At 41.9% G+C, this 20,126-nt stretch overlaps 1 protein-coding gene across 1 annotated transcript; it reads left to right on the plus strand.

Annotated features, from left to right (window-relative positions):
• The first annotated feature begins 12,838 nt into the window (after positions 1–12,838).
• On the plus strand, positions 12,839–18,484 carry LOC144713537 (phosphoinositide phosphatase SAC2-like). The gene is made up of 17 exons (XM_078588129.1): positions 12,839–13,076; positions 13,160–13,338; positions 13,399–13,603; positions 13,686–13,851; positions 13,955–14,177; positions 14,259–14,335; positions 14,415–14,602; positions 14,694–14,791; positions 14,986–15,119; positions 15,217–15,345; positions 15,898–16,225; positions 16,306–16,427; positions 16,492–16,599; positions 16,677–16,838; positions 17,074–17,187; positions 17,278–17,365; positions 18,002–18,484. Coding segments are annotated over exons 1-17 (2,451 nt in total). The 5' UTR covers positions 12,839–13,075; the 3' UTR covers positions 18,131–18,484.
• The last annotated feature ends 1,642 nt before the right edge of the window (positions 18,485–20,126 follow it).

Raw genomic sequence — 20,126 nt, forward strand, 5'->3', positions numbered from 1 at the left:
CTGCAATAAACGCTGTTTTCCCGCTGCATCTAAAGAGAGATTAAGTTTCTTAATAGCCCAATAAGCTCTATGTTCTATTTCAACCGGAAGATGACATGCTTTACCAAAAACAACCCTGTAAGGAGACATCCCTAAGGTGTTTTGTAAGCAGTTCTATAAGCCCATAGAGCATCATATAATCTGCTAGACCAATCTTTTCCATCATGCCTAATGATCTTCTTTATAATCTTTTTAATCTCCCTATTTGAATTCTCAATTTGACCATTTGCTTGTGGATGATATGGGGTAGTGATTCTATGTTGAACCCCATATTTTTTAAGCATGGTCCTAAATTGAGAATTATTAAAATGGCTTCCTCCATCACTTATGATTACTCTAGGCCAACCAATCCTGCAAAATATATGTTGTTGAATGAATTTAAGCACTACTTTATGATCATTTGACCTAGTGGGGATTGCCTCAACCCATCTGGAAAGATAATCCACTCCCATTAAGATGTACTCATGCCCATCTGAATTAGGAAATGGTCCCATAAAATCAATCCCCCATAGGTCAAATATTTCTACTTCAATGATAGGCTGTAGTGGCATTCTATCATTCTTTTTGATATTCAGCGCTGCTTGACATTTTAAACAACTAGAGCAAAACTTAAAAGCATCAGAAAATAGAGTTGGCCAGAAAAATCCACAGTTTAAAACTTTAAATGCAATCAATTTAGGAGCATAATGTCCAGCACATAAAGAAGAATGTCAAGCATCTAAAATGCTCCATTGTTCTTCCTCCGGTACACACCTTCTAAACACATGATCAACACCTAATTTAAAAAGCTCAGGTTCATCATAATAATAGTAATTAATATCTTTATAAAATTTCTTTCTATCATTCATATCCCAATCATTAGGTATTAATCCTTTTACTTTGACAAGAAAATTCACAATATGAGCGTACCATGGAAGCCTTTTACTTTGAATTTTTAAAATATATTCGTCGGGAAAACCATCATGAATAGGAATAGATAATTCTGTAGATAATCTAGAAAGATGATCTGCAATAGTATTATCTATCCCTCGTTTATCTTTTATTTCCAAATCAAATTCTTGCAAAAGTAAAATCCACCGAATTAATCTAGGTTTGGTTTCTTTTTTATTCAGTAAAAACTTTAAAGCTGCATGATCTGAAAACACAATTATTTTACTACCTAAAAGATAAGAACGAAATTTTTTTAGGGCAAAAATAATAGCAAGCAATTCTTTTTCAGTAGTTGAGTAATTTACTTGTGCTCCTCCTAGAGTCTTGCTTGCATAGTAGATGGCAACTGGCTTCTTATCCACTCTTTGTCCTAAAATTGCTCCCACTGCATTGTCAGAAGCATCACACATAATTTGAAAAAGCTTACCCCAATCTGGAGCTTGCAAAATAGGTGCTTGAATTAGAGCTTCTTTAATCTGCAAAAAGGATGCTTTAGCATTTTCATCAAAAACAAATAGTGTATCTTTAGAAAGTAAATTAGTTAAGGGTTTAGAAATTTTAGAAAAATCTTTTATAAATCTTCTGTAGAAGCCAGCATGCCCTAGAAATTCCCTAAGTTGCTTTAGGGTTGTGGGCAGGGGGAGGTTCTTGATAACCTCGACTTTGGCCCTGTCCACCCTTAGCCCATCCTTGCTGATATGGTGGCCTAGGACAATTCCCTCCTCCACCATAAAGTGGGATTTCTCCCAACTTAGAACCAGATTGTTCTGTACACATATCTGCAAAACCTTAGTTAAATTAGATAGACAAATATCGAATGAGGAACCAAACACTGAAAAATCATCCATAAAAATTTCCAAGCAATCCCCTACTAATTCAGAAAACATGGCAGTCATACACCTTTGAAAAGTAGCTGGAGCATTACATAACCCAAAAGGCATTCTTTTAAATGCAAAAGTACCTACTGGACATGCAAATGTTGTTTTCTCTTGATCACTTTTGTTAATTTCAATTTGATTATAACCTGAATATCCATCTAAAAAACAATAAAATTTTTGACCTGAAAGTCTTTCAAGAATCCGATCAATAAATGGTAATGGATAATGATCTTTCTTAGTCACAGAATTAAGCTTCCTATAATCAATGCATACTCTCCAACTAGAAGCTACTCGAGTTTGTACCTCATTACCATTTTCATCTTTAGTCACTGTTATTCCTGTTTTCTTAGGTACTATATGAATAGGACTTACCCATGGGCTATCTGAAATGGCATAAATAAAATCAGCTTTTAGCCATTTCATGATTTCCTTTTTAACAACCTCCAACATGTGCGGGTTAAGTCGCCTTTGGGGTTGCCTTGTTGCCCTAGAATTTTCTTCTAGAAAAATTCTGTGCTCACAAATATTTGGACTGATGCCTTTAATGTCATCAATTGTCCATCCTATAGCAGATTTAGAAGTAGATAAGACATTCAAAAGCTCTAATTCTTGTTCAGATGATAACAATGATGATATGATTACAGGAAAAGACTTGCATGGTCCTAAATAAGCATATTTCAGAGATGATGGTAAAGGCTTAAGTTCAATTTCAGAATGCAAAGAAATATTTGTTGGTATGGAAGATTTTTCATTCAAACATTCATTAGATTCACAAGAAAATAAATCATAAGAGCATGGATCAAAATCAAAATCATCTTCTTGTACCAACCCTAGAAAGCAAACATCCTCACTTGTGTCTTTAGGGTATTTCATTAATTTGGAGATAGATAGTTCAATTTTTTCATCTCCTACTTTAAGTTCCATTGTACCCTTATCCCAATCCGTTGTGGCTTTCGCCGTAGCTAGGAATGGTCGACCTAAAATGATAGGGGCATGGCTCAAATTTCCTGTTATTTTCATATCTGCAACTATGAAATCAACAGGAAATTTACAATTCTCCACTTTTACTATGACATCTTCTAATTTTCCATAAGGTTGCCTAATTGAACCATCGGCTAATTGTAATTCAAGAAAAATAGGTTCAAGCTCACCAAATTTAAATTTATCATACAAAGCTTTAGGCATTATGTTTACACTAGCTCCTGAATCAAGAAGTGATTTACTAAAAACCATGCCTCCTATTTCACATTTAATGAGAGGAGCACCCAGATCTCTTCTTTTCCTAGGAATATCATTCAATAAAATTGAACTGATATTTTCAGAAAGTTGTACCCTTTTCTGCTTTCTAGAAGGTGTACATAGTTCCTTCACATATTTTGCATAAGAAGGAATATTTTGTATTGCCTCAGTCAGTGGAATAGTGATGGTTGCATTTTTAAATATTTCAAGCAAATGAGAATTTTCAGGTTTTTGCTTGGATATATTTAAAGCACTAGGAAATGGAATGGGTGGTCTATAATCAAGTGGATTAGGGTCTGCCATTCGTGGATGCCTTTCCTCATCCTGGCCACCCTTATCTTGTTGATTATTTTCCATCTCTCCATTTTCTTTATCTTGATGCTCCGACAATCCTACATTTTTTTTATGAGTATCTAACAAAACCTTCCCACTTCGTAATTTTTAAATCACACTCACATGTTCATCATTAATCATATCTTCTTCAAAGCCATGTAAAAGATTATTTGTAAAATCATGACATGATGCAACATTATTATTTTCACCAATGCAAGATTCATTTAAAATTTCGGAAGACACACAACATGATGATTCTAAATTTCTATCTACACACAACATGATATTTCTAGGATTTATATTAGGTTGGGTAGGGAGTTGACCTGGATGTCCTTCTCTTAGAAGGATTTCTTCTGATTTACCTTTCATCCTGAGAGCAGGTTGTTGTGCTTGAATCCCTTGTCCTCGCTTGAGCATCTCAATTTCCTTCTTGTGCTCTTCTAAAGTTTGCATCAATATCTTCCTTTCCTCATGCATGCTTTTTCTCTCTTCCTGCATTTCCCTGATAAAATCCATTAAAGTAGAGTTAGTGTTGTCATTATTGTTGTGAGGACGAGAGTAAAAGGGCTTAGAAAAATTTTGAAAATTTTGCTGATATGGTTGCGGGGCGAATTGCTTTGAGGGAAAATTGTTGTTTCCTCCTTTGCTCCAATTTTGATTAGGTCGTGCATTCCATTGGTTTTGACCTGCATCTTGTCTCCCAAATGCATTAACCTGTTCAACCATAGGACAAGTCTCATCAGAATGTTCTTCACTAGAACAAAAACAACAAGGGTTGTTAGTGGAATTGTTGCCCTCGTTTGCATTCGCCTTTCCTTTAGACTCCTGCAAAAAAGATTTAATATCATTGCTCATATCTTTAACTGTTTTACCAATATTGCTCATTTCTCTTTCTAGCTTATCAATCCTGATCTCCGGTTCAACTGCCTTGACGTCAATGATTCCTCCACGCTTGGGACCTGCACTTCGGTTAGTGTACGAAAAACTTTGACGGTATGTCCAATCTTCTACTAATTTTTCCATCAATTTCATGGATTCATCTGCATGGGTATCAAGGAACATTCCTCCACTAGATATATCCACTAGATGCCTTTCCTGATCATTCAATCCACCATAAAAAATTTCAACCAATTCATGAGATGGTATGCCATGATGTGGGCACTTCCTAGTGAGTGACGTGAATTTCTCCCATGCTTCTCCTAGAGTGTCAGTTCCTTGACAAAAATCTCTTATATGTTTCTTAATTGAAGATGTCTTTCCATAAGAAAAGAATCTCTTTAAAAAGCAAGCTTGCATTTCACTCCAAGATTGAAATTCTTGACCTACCCCTTTAAACCAATCTTTTGCCCTATCTTTCAAAGCAAACTGAAATAACCTTAGTTTGAGAATTTCCTGAGGAACACCTGCATAACTATAAGCAGAACAAATCTGGTTATACTCTTCCAAAAACTCATAAGGCTCCTCATTAAATCTTCCATAAAATGTAGGCAATTGATTAATCATATTCGGGTCAATTCTAAAATTAACATTTTCTGGTAAAGGAGCAGATATTTTAGTGTAGGTTTCACTCTCTATAGGGTCAGAAAATTCTCTCAACCTCATTCTTCTAACACCCTGTTCAACCCCAAAATTTTGATTATTCTCCATTAAGTCACAAAAATGCTGATTTTCACCTTCGGAGCTTTCAAAAATACAATCAAAACTAGGAGTTCTACTAACTGTTTCAAGATTCACGAGATGAGGTTTTGAAGACCTCCTACCGAACATGCAATGTTAAACACATCAATATAAAAAATAATCAGTTTTGATGAACAAGAAAAATTAATTATGCAATGATGATTTTTTTACAATTTCACTATTTCATCAAAATTCACAAAATAATTGCAAAATTCAGCTCAATCCAAGACTTAATATAAAAAATAAAGAGTAATGAATCCACACAGAATAATTTAAAAATTCAAACCGTGCGTCCCCGGCAACGGCGCCAATTGATAAGCCGAAAAATCACGTAAAATTACGTGGTCGTTGCGCTTTTTAGACTTATGCAATAAATTTATAATTCCCTTAATTACTAAATAAGAATATAGAGCAAGCAAGGGGTCGATCCATGAGGCAACAATTCAGAATTTTCAAACAATTTTTATGAATCAAGTCAAGTAATTTTGAATTTTGCAATATTTAATTCAATTAATATTAAATAATATTCTTAAAATAATCAAAATTAAGTAAAACTTAATTTTGATTTCGGTCAGATAATTCCAGATAAGAATATTATTATTATTTTAAGCTCATAAAAATATAAATTATTAATTTCCCAATTTAATAAAATTTATAATAATTTTCAGAATTAAAATTGGGAAATTAATAATCAAGAAAGTGATTTTTGAATTGGAGTTCAAAATGGATGAATTTTCGGTTCAAATTTTATTTTTGGGTTTTTTATATATTAAATTAAATTCCTAAACAATAAGAACCGAAATCTAGAGAGAGAAACAAATCAAATTAACCTAGAGAGAGAAAGTGAAGAAATTGGGGAAAGCCCCAATTTCGACCCTAAATTAAAAATGTAATCAAGCAGAAATGTCCTTAAATGATTAAGAATTAATTATCAAAAGTCAGATCTCGAATCCAAATCAAAAAGAAGTGCTGATGCATTCAAAACATGAATCTAGGGCATGTACATTTCGCCCATGCCAAGGCGTTTTTGAATCGTTCTAGAAGATGATCAAATACAATTCAGAAACTTACAAATTTGATAAAGAGATCCAGATCTGACGACTTCCAGAATGCCTCCTGTGTCCTTCCTGGCCAATTGCTTGGGGAGAGCCTCCAAAAGTGAATTTCGCCTTTTTTTTCTGACCTCTATTTAAAGATCCAACCGTCCAGATTGTAGAGGAGGAAAAGACGAACCTGCCCTCAAAATTTCAGCCCAATCGGAGTTGTAGATCTCAAGATATCGCAGTTTTAGTGAGATCAAATGTGGGCCGTTGGATCTCTTTTATTTTCTCTAAAAAATCGGAATTTCCTATTGGCTGGGCTTGATTTTCTCGCTTTCCGTGTTTCAGGACACGTGCACCCTCGTTGTCCGCGTCGGCCGCACTTTTTCGCTGCTTTTTAAGAAAACAGTAAAGGACAAAATAGTGCTTTTTTCGCTTGGTTAGAAGAGAGAGAGAAAAAGAAAAAAATCATTGTTTTAAATAAACGCCAATGATCGGCGTCGATTTCCGCTTTTCTCTCTCTCTCTCTTTTAATCACTCTATTTGACTTTTCCTATCTCTCTCCTCTCTTCTCTCCTTTCTTATTTAATTACTATATCCCTTCATTCGCCCGAATTTCGGGCGAATGACGTGGATATTCATTTTAAATGCATTTAAAATGCAAAATAAATAATCAATATATTATCTAATTAAATAAAAATCATTTCTTGCCTAAATAATGGACAGAAAAATTCAGAAAAATTCATAAAAATATGGGAAAAATTCAGAAAAATCAGGAGATGATTTACTGACCTTAAACCAAGCAAATAAAATCATGTAAAAATATTTCTTCACTGAAACAATGTCAAATTCCATGTAAAAAATGATAAAAAATATGAAATAATAGAAAAACGACATGTTAACTGATTTCAATGTATTTTATCATGATAACATGCAAATATGACCATTAAAACACATAAATAGAATGTATAATTCAGTAATTAAGTATATTAATTTGCATGTTATCAACTACCTCTGGCCCTGGGACGATCTCCGGCCTCTCTAGCCTCCAGTCGATCGTCACAGGCCGCCCGACCACGATGCCACCGACCACATACGGCTACCTCGGCCATCTTCGACAGCCTCACCTTCATGTCCTCACATCCACATTACTCCGTGAGTCATCATCAATCGCCCCGTCGAGACCACTCCGGGATGATTCCAGAAGACTTGCAGTTCTTGGAGGTCGTCGTCACCAACATTTCTTCGTCGAGATCATTCCGAGGACTTGTTGACGACCCATCTCCGCTGATGCTCACGATCGTCCGTTCATAGTTAGTTAGAACCCTTATAGTCACAATCCCACTTAGTTAGAACTCTCTAGTTACAACCTTCGTAGTTAGTTACAGCTTTCTTAGTCCTTCGATAGGATGTAGATGCAGCCGCCTTATGCCGCTGCCTTCGTAGATAGTTCGTCGTCGCCACACGACCTCACGTCGAGACTTCACCGTGAGGCACCACTATACATTCTCACGTTGAGACTACTCCGTGAGTCCCACCTCACGACCTCGTCGAGACCACTCCGAGGCCGTTCTTAAAGATTCAAGCTTGGCAACTCTTCGGAATTGTCACCGCCTCCTCGTCGAGACTACTTCGAGGGCGCTTCTTGGAGATCCAAGATTTGCAGCTTGTGGGCGTTGTCGTCATCTCACTTCCTCCTCGAGACTACTCCGAGGACGTGTTGACATCACCACCACCATCAACCATTTCCTACCAGAAGCCGGGCCCACCGAATCACCGAAGCCTTCGCCCCGTGCTGCCGCTCTACTACTCTGCCCTCCACTCCTTGTGGTGTAAACACGAGCCGCTCGATCCCGGCAGGTCGTGTTACATCATCATTCTAAGATCGTAGAAATCATGGATGTGGTCCATGTTGAGGTGATTCATTTCACGATTTTGTTGATGTTGTTACCATTTCATTTTAAGTCTTCAAATGTGAATCATTCTATATGTTTTTCATCCAGATCTAGGCATTAAGAACCCAAAAAATACTACATAGTGTTATCTCTCAAAGGCAAACCTTACTACTTCATAATAGTTCCTCTCTATAGTAGCAAGCATGATTCGCAATTAGGAAGAGTGATCTAAAGCCTGTTCATATTAAAATTAATAATGAATTGGGATAATGAGTTAGTTAATAGCTAGAGGATAAGGTTTGTTTTATTTTAATGGGACTTTAACTTACAACACTACCATACTTTTTGTCCGCTTGATGATCTTTAGTACAATATTTTGTACTATTGATGACTCAATCATGCAAGCTCTAGATAGACTCTTTGGTATATCATATCTCAAAGATTCAACATGATCATCAAAAAGAATCATCACGTGAAGTGCTAGGGTCTTTGGCTTCGATATTCATGTTTCCTCTATAACTAGTTGCATGTTAAAAGCCAACATGTAGCACGAAGTAGTGGATAAATCATCCTTCTTCTATTACTTTAGTATCTCCCCTTCAAATGTATCTGATGTGGTCTCAATGACCATTAGTCTATGAAAAAAATACCATGTGCTTACACTTCAAAAGAATCTTTAAGTTTCTTTAAAAGTCCTTCAGGTTTATGTCTACACAAGTGATCATGTATATGATGTCTCATAATAGATCACTTGAAAATATCTTTACTCTGATGAGGTATTGATGTCGAACGTCGTCAATGGCATCGTCCGACAGATAATTCACTAAAGTAAATGTAACTACGTGATGTGAGTGTCCTAGGTGAAATGTACGTGCAGGGCCGACAAGTGGGTTTCGCCAAGTTTCGAGCTTTGGAGCAAGCGACGGACGACGATGATGGTGACCTTCTGAACCTCGTCCGAGTGGCGATGGTGACTATGGCGCCGAACGGAATGATTCGGTAGGGGCTCGCACGTAATGGATGGTCTCGATCCGTATCTAGAAAGATGCTCAGCTCGAAGTTTTTCTCAATGGTATCTCTCACCTATTCTATCACGAGAGCGGTGGAGCACAGTCGAAAGTACACTGTAAGAAGTAATATAACAGACGAGCAGAGGAATGGTGTACCTTGTTTGTGGCGGCATTCATCGTTGTTATCTTCGATGGAGCACGAGCTGGAGCGGGTAGGTAGGCAGAGGCGTGCTGTCACTGGACATGGCTTGGCTCGTTAGGCAGCGGAGTTGCAACACAGGAGCAAGGTGCTGGAGATGGTTGAAGACGAGGTCGAGATCAGGAGATGTCGGAGCGAGGAGCAGGGTTAGAGTCAGCTCAAGCGTACGACTCGGCTCGATGGGCGCGACCGAATAGGACGGGCGCAGGCAGAGTCAGACAAAATGTTGTGAGCAATATCAAGGCGCAAAGACGGTGCGCGACTCAAGGCTGCAGTTGGCGGTCTGAAAGACGACGCAAGAGGGCAAAGGGGCTGGCATCCAGTCACGCATCAGGTAGACAAAGGGGAATTGCCAGCACGAGTAGTGTGGTTGAGCTGTATGATTATATGGTCAAATCGTCAATCAGGTGGTGAGAATCTGGCACCCATAACAAGTGATCGATCACCGTTACTCAACACAACTGACGGCCGGCAAGTGTGCATTCAATGGTCGCTAGCGGGCACAGTGTTGACGAGCGCTTGATTCAGCATCTAGAAGCAATTGGCCATGGCGTTCTGGTCGACGGTGCAAAAGGCTGACGGGCCATTGCGAGAGATCGACACTGGCGACCAGTCTTTGGGGGAGGTCGACGTCTTGACTGTGCGTCGTGCAGATGCCTGGCCGCGTGACCACGTGGCGTCCTGGCTATTTACGGCGGACAGCGTCTTGAATTTGCGATTGCACAAGGGGTCGGACCGTGCAGTCGCAAATGCGGTTAGGCAGCACATGACCAGTCGAATGTGCAAATGCCGAGGGAGTATTGCGATGGCGTTGGAGCGTCGGCTTATGGCAGATCAGCTAACTGAGCGTCGCAGATGCACAGAGTGGCGTCCTTCACCTTGGCACATTGAACGTGACCGGAGCAGCGCCTTGAACTGGACAGCGTTGGTCAACAACCAGGCTGGGTGGCGTGGTCTAATGAGATTGCTCTGGAGCGCACTAGGAAGAACCAGTACCTGACGGCACCGGTTGGCGACCTAGCGTCATCGACCCACGCGATCAGACTCCGAGTTGCGCTAGCATGGACCGTGGGTTGGCAGTAGCGCGACCGCAGGTTACACCCAGTCGGAGGGCAAGGCGTCGTCTGGTGGATTTCACGTGGCGCAAGGCTTCGGCATCGAGGTTTGAATGCAGAAGGGTCAATCCTGCGAGGACCTCCAAGGGTGGTGGTAGAGGCCCTTCTTCATGTCTCCCTTGTAGCTCTCCTTCTTCCCCTCGCCTCTCTCTTCTTCTCCTCCTCCTCCTAACGTGAGATCTGTGAACACAAGAATAATAACTGCCACAAATGGAAATCCAGATCTAAAGAAAAACGCGGGGCCATCATGGCCTTATATAGGGCCATGATGGGCCCCTTACAAAGGATCCAATAAGGGGAGTCCAATAAGAGATCCCCCCTTTCAAAACACAATTAAAGAACATAGGAAATGAAATGACGTGAAAGACCAAGACGACGACGTAAACAAATACGGACGAAGACGAAAACACAATGATACGAACACACACATGCTCTACCCAGAGTATTTAAACCCGGGCATCTTCACGGACACTTTGGCGTGTCAGTCAGGCTGGACATGGACCGGCGGTGATGTTGATGTTGACGAAGATGGCTATGATGACATGTTGTCGATGACGCTTGGTTGCGCTCCATTAGGTATATAATGAACCCCTAATTCAATAACACTATTCATTATTCAAAAACAATTCCCCTCATTAAATGAATCATTCCATAAGACCCCCAAATGCATAAAATGGTGATATCTGACAAATCATTACTTATCAGGAGATGCCGAAGGCGGGGCTAGTGACTGGAGTGAAGTCGTAACAAGGTAGTCATATTGGAAGGTGCGGCTGGACCATACATCTAATCGAGACCATACTGTAAGGTGCGGCTGGACCTCTCGATTAGATCTGATCAGGCCTTAGGTGACCAGATATGATCTGGTCAACATGATACAGCTGAGTTAATGTAATCAACATGGTCATGTCAATAGAAAATGGGTTTGATCGAATCCACATTGCCCCAATGGACAATCATGAGTTAACTACTTTTTTTTAATGATCAGGGACATGTTGTGGAATGATTAAAGCCATGACTTGATTTCTAACAAAGGTGATGGCAATATCACAAATATGTTACTAGTAACAAAATACTTGATTAATATTTGATAATTGTAATGAGAAAGGAAGGCCATATTTCAACGTGCAATGTGAAATTTATAGTTATCATCTCATTAAATGCTTCCATCAAGCATCATTTGTACAAACACATGGCATTGTATGCTCAGTCAAAAAGTAATTGAAGCATATACCTAGGGACACATTTTGGAGAAAATAAGAATATGTAAATCAACATGAGGTAGTTGGAAATTTTGAGGATTTTGTGCCAATCTGGTGATCAAACGTGTGGAGAAACGAGGAGAGAAGAATCTAACTTCACAAAGTGTCATCCTCATCAATGATAACCGTTAGCTTAATCACTGACAATACTTGTTCTCGATGACAATTGTGGTCCTAACCAATGATAATTATCATCCTCGTCAATGACATAATCCTCATCAACGACAATTATGGCCATCGTGATCAATTATGGCCACCGTAAGTGACAGTCGTCATCCTGATCAATGATGCTCATGCCAATCATGTTTGTATTAGCAAAGCTTTTGTCAATGCTCTATTGATAGTGATATTCATAGTCACCATAAAACATATCTATTGTATACTGCAGAAGTTTGACGAATCAATACATCAAATTCAATAGAGAATATATATTTGACAACATTATTAATCCAATTATTTTATAATTTTTTCCATGCACTTGCATGACCCTAGCGTCATCCGCCATCCTCTGCATCCTAGTGTCACCTCAGGAGTACGACTGATGACCGATGACCGATGACGGAAATGATTCTCTCAGGTTAGCATCCCATCGTCCTGCGACAATGGATGACCAATGCAGATGACGGTATGTCATCCGTCCGACGAGCCTACATTGCAACAAAGAAAAAGAATTTAAAAAACTTGACGAATAAAAATAAAAATTAGGACGGATTACCAGGTTGGCCAGCCCGATCCTCTACGTGGGCCCCGCCGACCTCGACCTGGCGTTCTGGTTGGGTCAGCTGGTTCGGCCCGGCGGGCCCCACCGCCAGCGCTACCGGCGGCCTTCAACGCGTGGCGAAAAACAAAACCATTTTTTTTTTTTTCAGACGGGGTAAATTCCTTATTCCGTTTAAAGATCCATTTTTATTTTTATTTTTAGTTTTTACAGAGAATCAAATCCGCGGCGCTTCACGTGCGCCGACGACGACAGCTGACGGCGGCTTTGCCGGGCTGTCTCGGATATCCGACTCTTAGCGGGCCGGGTGGGGCCCGCTAAGAAAGCCCGGTAAGGACAGTGAGATATCTCCAGAGAAAGCGACGGCGGAGCGGGCCGGGCCGGGCTAATAAATACCTTAACGGGCCGGCGGAGACCGGCCACGTGGGCCCAATTACCGCCCCCCATTTCCCCGGTTTCCCTTCCATTTATCTCTCGATTTTCACCGCCGCGTCGCCGCGCGCGGCGACCGCGGGCGGCGATTTCACCGCCGGGTTGGCCGAAATTTCTCTCTTTCCCTTTGATTGATTACCTGGGCTTTCTCGTTCAGTCGTTGGGAGTTTCTCTTTGCTTGGGGATTTGTCTCTCTCGCGAGCCTTGACCTCCTGGCTCTTTGTTTTTATGTCCTTTCGTGTGGATTGCGGCTCCCCGCAAGCTGTGGCTTTCCTCGCCCGATCGTCGCCAACCCTCGACCCGCCAAGAGTAGATTCATCTGAAGAAAACCCTTCTTCTCGTTCATCATCATCATCATCTTCTTCTTCTTCTTCTTCCGTCGTTGTTTTTAGTGGAATTCGTCGTTGCTGTTCTTGCTGTTCTTCCGGGTGTGAATGGAGCGGAGGTGGCTGGGCCGGCGACGGTGGCGGATGGGGGTGCGCCGGCGGTGAGATCCGACGGCGGGGAGATGGCCGGCGGCGAATCCGACGGTTGCTTCCTCGAGAGGTTCCGCCTCTATGAGACGCGATCGGTAATCGTCGCTGTTCAATCTGTCGATGTAGGAGAGGCGCTGACTTTGTCGATTGCGCAGAACTTCTACTTGATCGGAACGGACAAGAGCGGGACGCTGTGGAAGGTGCTGAAGATCGACAGGCAGGAGCCTTCGGAGCTCAGCATCCGCGAGGACTCGACGACCTACTCCGATCGAGAGTGCAGAGACCTGCTGAAGAGAGTGCACGAAGGGAACAGGTCGACCGGCGGCCTGCGATTCCTCACCAACTGCTACGGCATCGTCGGTAATTTCGACCTCCGTTTGGTTTTTTCTCGATGGGGTTTATCGCCGTTAAATCTCGGCCTGAATTCGGTGAAAATCTCTAGGGTTCGTCAAGTTCTTGGGGCCCTACTACATGCTGATCATCACCAAAAGGAGGAAGATCGGGGCTATCTGCGGGCACACCGTCTACTCCATCGCCAAGAGCAACATGATCGCGCTCCCGGAACCTTCTCCCCCCCTCGACATGGCCACCTCCAAGATGGAAAACAGGCAAGATTTCATCATTTTTTCTCAAAAAAATTGCTTTTTTTCTTCTTCTTCTTATGCTTCTTCTAATGATTACGATTATATGTTTTTGGTGGTGGTGGTGTAGATACAAGAAGCTGCTGTGCAACGTGGACCTCACCAGGGACTTTTTCTTCAGCTACTCTTATCACATCATGCGCAGCCTACAGAAGAATCTATGCGATGAACAGCCCGGGCAGACCGTCTACGACACCATGTTCGTCTGGAACGAGTATCTGACGAGGGGAATTAGGAATCACGTCAAGAACACTCTCTGGACCGTTGCTCTGGTCTACGGCTTCTTCAAACAGGTATTTTCTTCCTCTTCTTCTTGAAGAAATTGTGATTCTTAAATCGTGATTCTTCATATTTTTTAATCATAATTACACCAGGATAAGCTGTCGGTGTCGGGGAAGGAGTTCAAGCTGACTCTCATTGCGCGGCGCTCGCGGCACTACGCTGGCACCAGGTCGGAATCTGTATAACCCGGTTCAATTATTTTACAGTTTTAAAGATTCTAATTTTTCTGGGTTTTGTGTTTTGATCAGGTATTTGAAACGGGGGGTTAATGAGAAGGGAAGAGTGGCCAATGACGTGGAGACTGAGCAGATTGTGTTTGAAGACACGCCGGGAGAGCATCCGAGCCAGATAAGCTCTGTTGTGCAGAACAGGGGCTCCATCCCCCTCTTCTGGTCGCAGGAGACGTCTCGGCTGAATATTAAGCCCGATATTATCCGTAAGTTTCTGGGATTTATGTATCATTGTTTGTTCTTAGCTTGAATTATCTCGAATCTAAAATTTTCTTGTTTTTTGGGCGAAAACTGCAGTGCACAGAAAAGATGAGAATTTTGAGGCCACGAGGCTCCATTTTCTGAACCTTAAGAGGAGATATGGAAACCCGATAATCATTCTGAACTTGATCAAGGTAATTTCAGTTCTCTTCTATGATAATTTTATATATATATCCCGGGCAGTTCTTCCAAAAAAAAAAATCCCGGGCAGTTCTTCAAAAAATATATATATATATCCCGGGCAGTATAATTGAACACTAAGTATGCAATCGATCATAAATCCCAGAAACAAAATAATGAAAAGTGGTTTCATATTTTGAAAACGCAGACGCAAGAGAAGAGACCTCGGGAGTCAATTTTACGCGCCGAATTCGCCAATGCGATTGATCACATCAATGAAGAACTGTCTGAAGAGAATCACTTAAGATTCTTGCACTGGGATCTCAACAAACACTCCAGGAGGTGGTGCCACGATGCCCTAGTAGAATTTTGAATCCTTTAATTACTATGATAGATTGTCGCGGTCTCTGATCATTTGGAATTCCTTTTTCTGTTTCAGCAAAGCATCAAATGTACTGGTGACGCTTGGGAGAGTGGCTTCCTATGCATTGAATCTAACGGGCTTCTTTTTCTGCCAAGTGAAGCCATCCCTGAGAATAGAAGGTGCCATGAGATGGCCGGTTCTTGAGTAAGTAGCTCATGATTTTTCTTAATCCTCATTACCCCTATTTATTAGTTTTTGCTGTCCCAGAAGAAACCTCCCATCTTCTGCCAGAAATCGTTATCATCACACGCTCGTGGGACCATGGCGATGATAGTTTTTTCATCGTCATCCTAACCGCAGAGTAGCGTTGATGACGATTGATCGATCAATCCTATTGTACGACCCACATTTGATCCAATCATCAAACATTTCTGTTGATTTAATCGCCATCTAGGGGATCAGACAAATCCGATCATCATTCTTGCCCTGCATACGATCGGATCAGGCTGGTGGGTCCAACCTTATCTATGGGACTTCAATGTTTGATTGGATCGATTGATCAATTGTCAATCGGCCCTCTTGATCGGATCCCAGGGGCTGGATTTACGAATCGATCGTGTCCGGCGACGATCTATTCTCGGTTAGATCAACGCGGACCCAACAATCTTTCAGCTTCCGGGCTCAATTTCTTACATCTGACAGGGATGAGAAACAGAATGGCCTAATTCTGCGATATATTTTGAATGTGTGCTTCAGAAAGGACGATGGAAGCCACCGTTCATCGGAGAATACAAACTGCAACGGCCGCGCCGAAAACTGCGAGGAAATCGCCGCCCTTGTGAAGGAGCCTTTGTTCCAAAACGGCGTGCTTCGCACCAATTGCATAGACTGCTTGGATCGAACAAACGTGGCCCAATACTCGTTCGGCCTGGCCGCTCTCGGCCGTCAGCTTCACGCCCTCGGATTCGCCGAAGAACCCAAGATAGAGCTTGACGAACCCCTCGCCGACGATCTGATGAGCTTTTACGAGACCATGGGCGATACTCTTGCTCTTCAATACGGCGGTTCCGCCGCTCACAACAAGGTCAATCATCCCTCCTCGTGAGAGTTTTTCCAAAGTTTTTTTTTTTTCTTAATCTTGACGTTGAGTTTTGTGGGTTTCAGATTTTCTGTGAAAGAAGAGGGCAGTGGAAGGCCGCCACGCAGTCCCAGGAGTTCTTCAGAACGCTCCAGCGATACTACAGCAACGCGTACATGGACGCCGAGAAGCAAGACGCGATCAACGTGTAAGATTTTGGCTCGTCCGTGGATTTTAATTCCGCTAAATTGGGTTTTTTTGATCGTGTGCAGGTTCCTCGGGCACTTTCAGCCTCAGCTGGGAAAACCTGCGCTCTGGGAGCTCGATTCCGACCAGTACTACGGTATCGGTCGGCGAGGGTTTTCCGAAGAAAACTCGCGGTAATGAATGATTAAACACCCAAAAAAGTTTAATTTCTCCCCGGAAATCTCAACTTTCCGGCCAATTCGATGTGTAGATCGTTCGTCAAGAGATCATTCTCGGACGGGAACATCTTGTGCGAGAGCCAAACGCCGATCACGAACGCCGATCGGGGAAAGAAGTCGATTCTGAGCTCGCTGATGCCGGAGCGCAATTCAACCCCGGCGATATCCTGCGCAACCGACGTGGGGTTCTCACGGTTAGTTCATCCCTTGAACGAACGCTGCCGATATCAGTACATGGGTTCGGCAGATTTGACAGATTTTCCTCGAATCAGTTTGAGACGAGTTAATCTGATGAGCCACGCACATCTTGAAGGCCGAAAAAGTTGACTTTTGATACAAAAATTTGCTTCAAGGATATTAGATCTCAGAGAGCTGATTGTGGTGTAAAAGAACATGCATTCAGTAGATTGAGTGAGATTTTGTGTGCAGGAAGCTGTTCAACTCGGCGGAGAATTATACGGACGCGTCGAACTGCTCCAACTTCCTGGACCTGGACTGCCTGTCCTCGTCGGGGAACTCGTGCGAGGAGGAACTCTGCGACAGGTGAGCGCTGAGAACCGCGGTAGTAGCTGGCCGAAGGGTGAAGGGGGGCTTTCTTTCTTTCGCCTGAGCTTGGGTGATGCTGCGGTGCAGATTCTCTCTCATCGGCTCTCCCGCTGAAAACAACTCCGACGAATACGCCGCCAGCGCCGCCTCCGGCGAGGAGGGGTCCGACGCAAAGGTGGAGCCCATGCTCTCTCTCTCTCTCTATCTCTACATTCCCTTTCTCTCTCTTCCTCTCTCTCTCTCTCTCTATATTCCCTATCTCTCTTTATATTCCCGTTCTCTCTCATCCTCTCTCTCTTTACATTCCCTTTCTCTCTCTTCCTCTCTCTCTCTCTCTCTATATATTCCCTTTCTCTCTTTATATTCCCGTTCTCTCTCATCCTCTCTCTCTCTTTACATTCCCTTTCTCTCTCTTCCTCTCTCTCTCTTTATATTCCCATTTCTCTCTCTTCCTCTCTCCCTTTCTCCCCCCCCTCTCCTCTCTCTTTCTATTCTTCTCTCTTCTCTCTTTCTCCCCCCTCCCGCAACCATTGTCTCTCTCTCTCTCTCTCTCTCTCTCTTTCTCCCTCATTCTCTCTCTTCTCTCCTTCTTCCCCTTGTCTCTCCTCTCCATTTCTTTCCCCCTTCTCTCCTCTCCTTCTGGCCTCTCTCTCTCCTCTCCCTTCTCTCTCCTCTCTCACTCCCCTTCTCTCTACTCTCTCTCTCTCCTCCCCTCATCTCTCTCTCTTATTTCTTTCTCATCTTTTCTCTCTCTCTCTAATGCAACCAGCTAGAAAGATGATTGAGAAGGTGGAATATTTGTACTATGCAGGCCTTGCAGGGTCCAAGCTCGGACGCCGTGCAGCTTCCCTTTGGCTCCGCCGGGAAGTTAGCCCAGGCCTCGGAATTCCCCGAGAGCTTCGTGAAATGGGTCTCCTCTGGAGAGGCTCTCTGCCACTGAGAGAGAGAGAGATAGAGATAGAGATAGAGAGAGAGAGAGAGAGAGAGAGAGAGAGAGAGAGAGAGAGAGAGAGAGAGAGAGAGACACCATTCTTTTTGATATACAGATAAATCAGGCCTGACCGCGGGTTGAATGGAGTCGCCGCCGCCGGCACTGCTCGGTTGGGTCTCGTTTCCAGATCCATTCATGCCTCAGGTGCGTGTAAATACTTCAAAGAGGTAGGAGACTGCCGTTTTCCTTGGTCTTTTTTTAGCTTCATCGCATTCTAAGAGAGGAATTCGCTCTCCGGGTTATTTTTATGCATTTCCTTGCCGTTAAAAATACAAAATTAAACAAGTCTACAGATTTCCTTTCCGCGAGGAAGGTTCCTATTGGGTGGTGGTGCTTTGCATGGGCGTTAAATTCATGTTTTGTATTTTTTAGGCAAGTTGTAGATTTTTGATACTTCAAAAAAAGAGAACTCGATAAATCCTAGATAGAAGATACTTGTACAATGTCGAGGTTGATCAGGTAAGCTTATAAAGCTTCTTTCATTGTGCTGGATCTTGGTGAACATGGTATTCTGGGCTACTACAACACCAGGGAAACACAATGAAAAAGAGGATTTCTGGACCTTGGTGATAGAACACATTTATAATAACGACGGAAAGGTGCTGGCAAGATCCCTACAACATTCAATAGGCTATTGATTTCAAATTGCTAATCCAAAGAAAGTAATCCAAGGTGAATTAATGATCCTTTTGTCATGGCTTTGCGCACTTGATAAGCGGAAGATATGAACGTAAGAGCCAAGAACCAAATTCATGAGATTGTGGACGAGAGAAATATCAAAGGCCAGAAAAGGAGAAAAGAGGCCTCTCCATTGGTAGACAAATGAGAGATGAGATCTGGGAAAACAGTGAATCCAGTTTGAAAAAACGTATCTCACTATTATTCTCACGTGATAAAGATTGATTGCACGAAAATCACGTGATAAAGAGATGTTGCGAAAGATATTCTGGATTCCCACTCTGTTTTAAATTTCGTAATGGAATAATAGTGGTATACATGTAGTATGGAATAATAGTGGTATCCGACAATATTCCTTTGAGTTTTTGTTTAAAATGATGCACTACAGGGATTCCTGATGGGAGTTCCAGTTTGATAAGGCTTTTAAAATTATTGACTCCCAAGAGGACTAACCCATCTATATCACCCTATATCTGCAACCTTTCAGCCAAATCCAAATGACATATTTGCTTTCCTATATCCTAAAGCCTGAATCTTCACCGCCAGCCTTTACCTCTTATGTTTTTTGTTGTAGTTGAGTCACATCAAGAAATGGTGAAGAAAGAAACCAAAACAATACGCATGTGAAGATGAATAATGACACTATTTTGATCAAGATCTCATATTGACATAGTCAGACAAATATTTTTTGGATGATCTTCAAATTGGAGATAGAATATTCCCAATCTAGTCCTAGTCGATGGGCTTGTGTACCTAAATAATAACCCTTTTGTGGTACACACGTCTATAAACCTCTCATAAATGACCCTCAACTAAATAAAAATGGAATTTGAGCATAAGCGACATAATTATGGACTTTCCTCCCTACCTCTCCTACAAGTCTATCTTCATGCTTTTTCTCTATGTTAATCAAGAAGTCATAGGGATGTTTCTATATTGGGTAGCCCAATAAAAACTATGGAAAGTACGCAAGTCCTCAAAATAGAGAATAAGAAAAAACATAAAATTCATGAAATATTAGAGGAAAATTTAAAAAAAATTCAAAAATTTTGAAAAATTTAAAATTCATGCATATCCATCACTCAGTCACCCATGTCTTCCATTTTTTACCAAATGGACATTATATCCTAAAGAATAAAAGGTTATTATAACCTATGTCTAAAACCTTATAGGCTCTAAGTAGCTATTTCTTGATGCAAAGGGGGAGGTTTCATAGGCAGCGTGACCGGAAAGTTATACATCTTCAGATAGAAGAGCACTATGAATC

This window comes from Wolffia australiana, chromosome 16, assembly GCF_029677425.1.
Source record: "Wolffia australiana isolate 7733 chromosome 16, ASM2967742v1".
NCBI classification, from domain to species: Eukaryota; Viridiplantae; Streptophyta; class Magnoliopsida; order Alismatales; family Araceae; genus Wolffia; species Wolffia australiana.

What these genes read in the sequence shown, in the direction of transcription:
- LOC144713537 (XM_078588129.1), top strand. An exon ending in CGGCACTACGCTGGCACCAG is followed by an intron (nt 14,336 to 14,414) that starts GTCGGAATCTGT and finishes TGTTTTGATCAG; the next exon opens with GTATTTGAAACGGGGGGTTA. An exon ending in AGGAGGGGTCCGACGCAAAG is followed by an intron (nt 17,366 to 18,001) that starts GTGGAGCCCATG and finishes TGTACTATGCAG; the next exon opens with GCCTTGCAGGGTCCAAGCTC.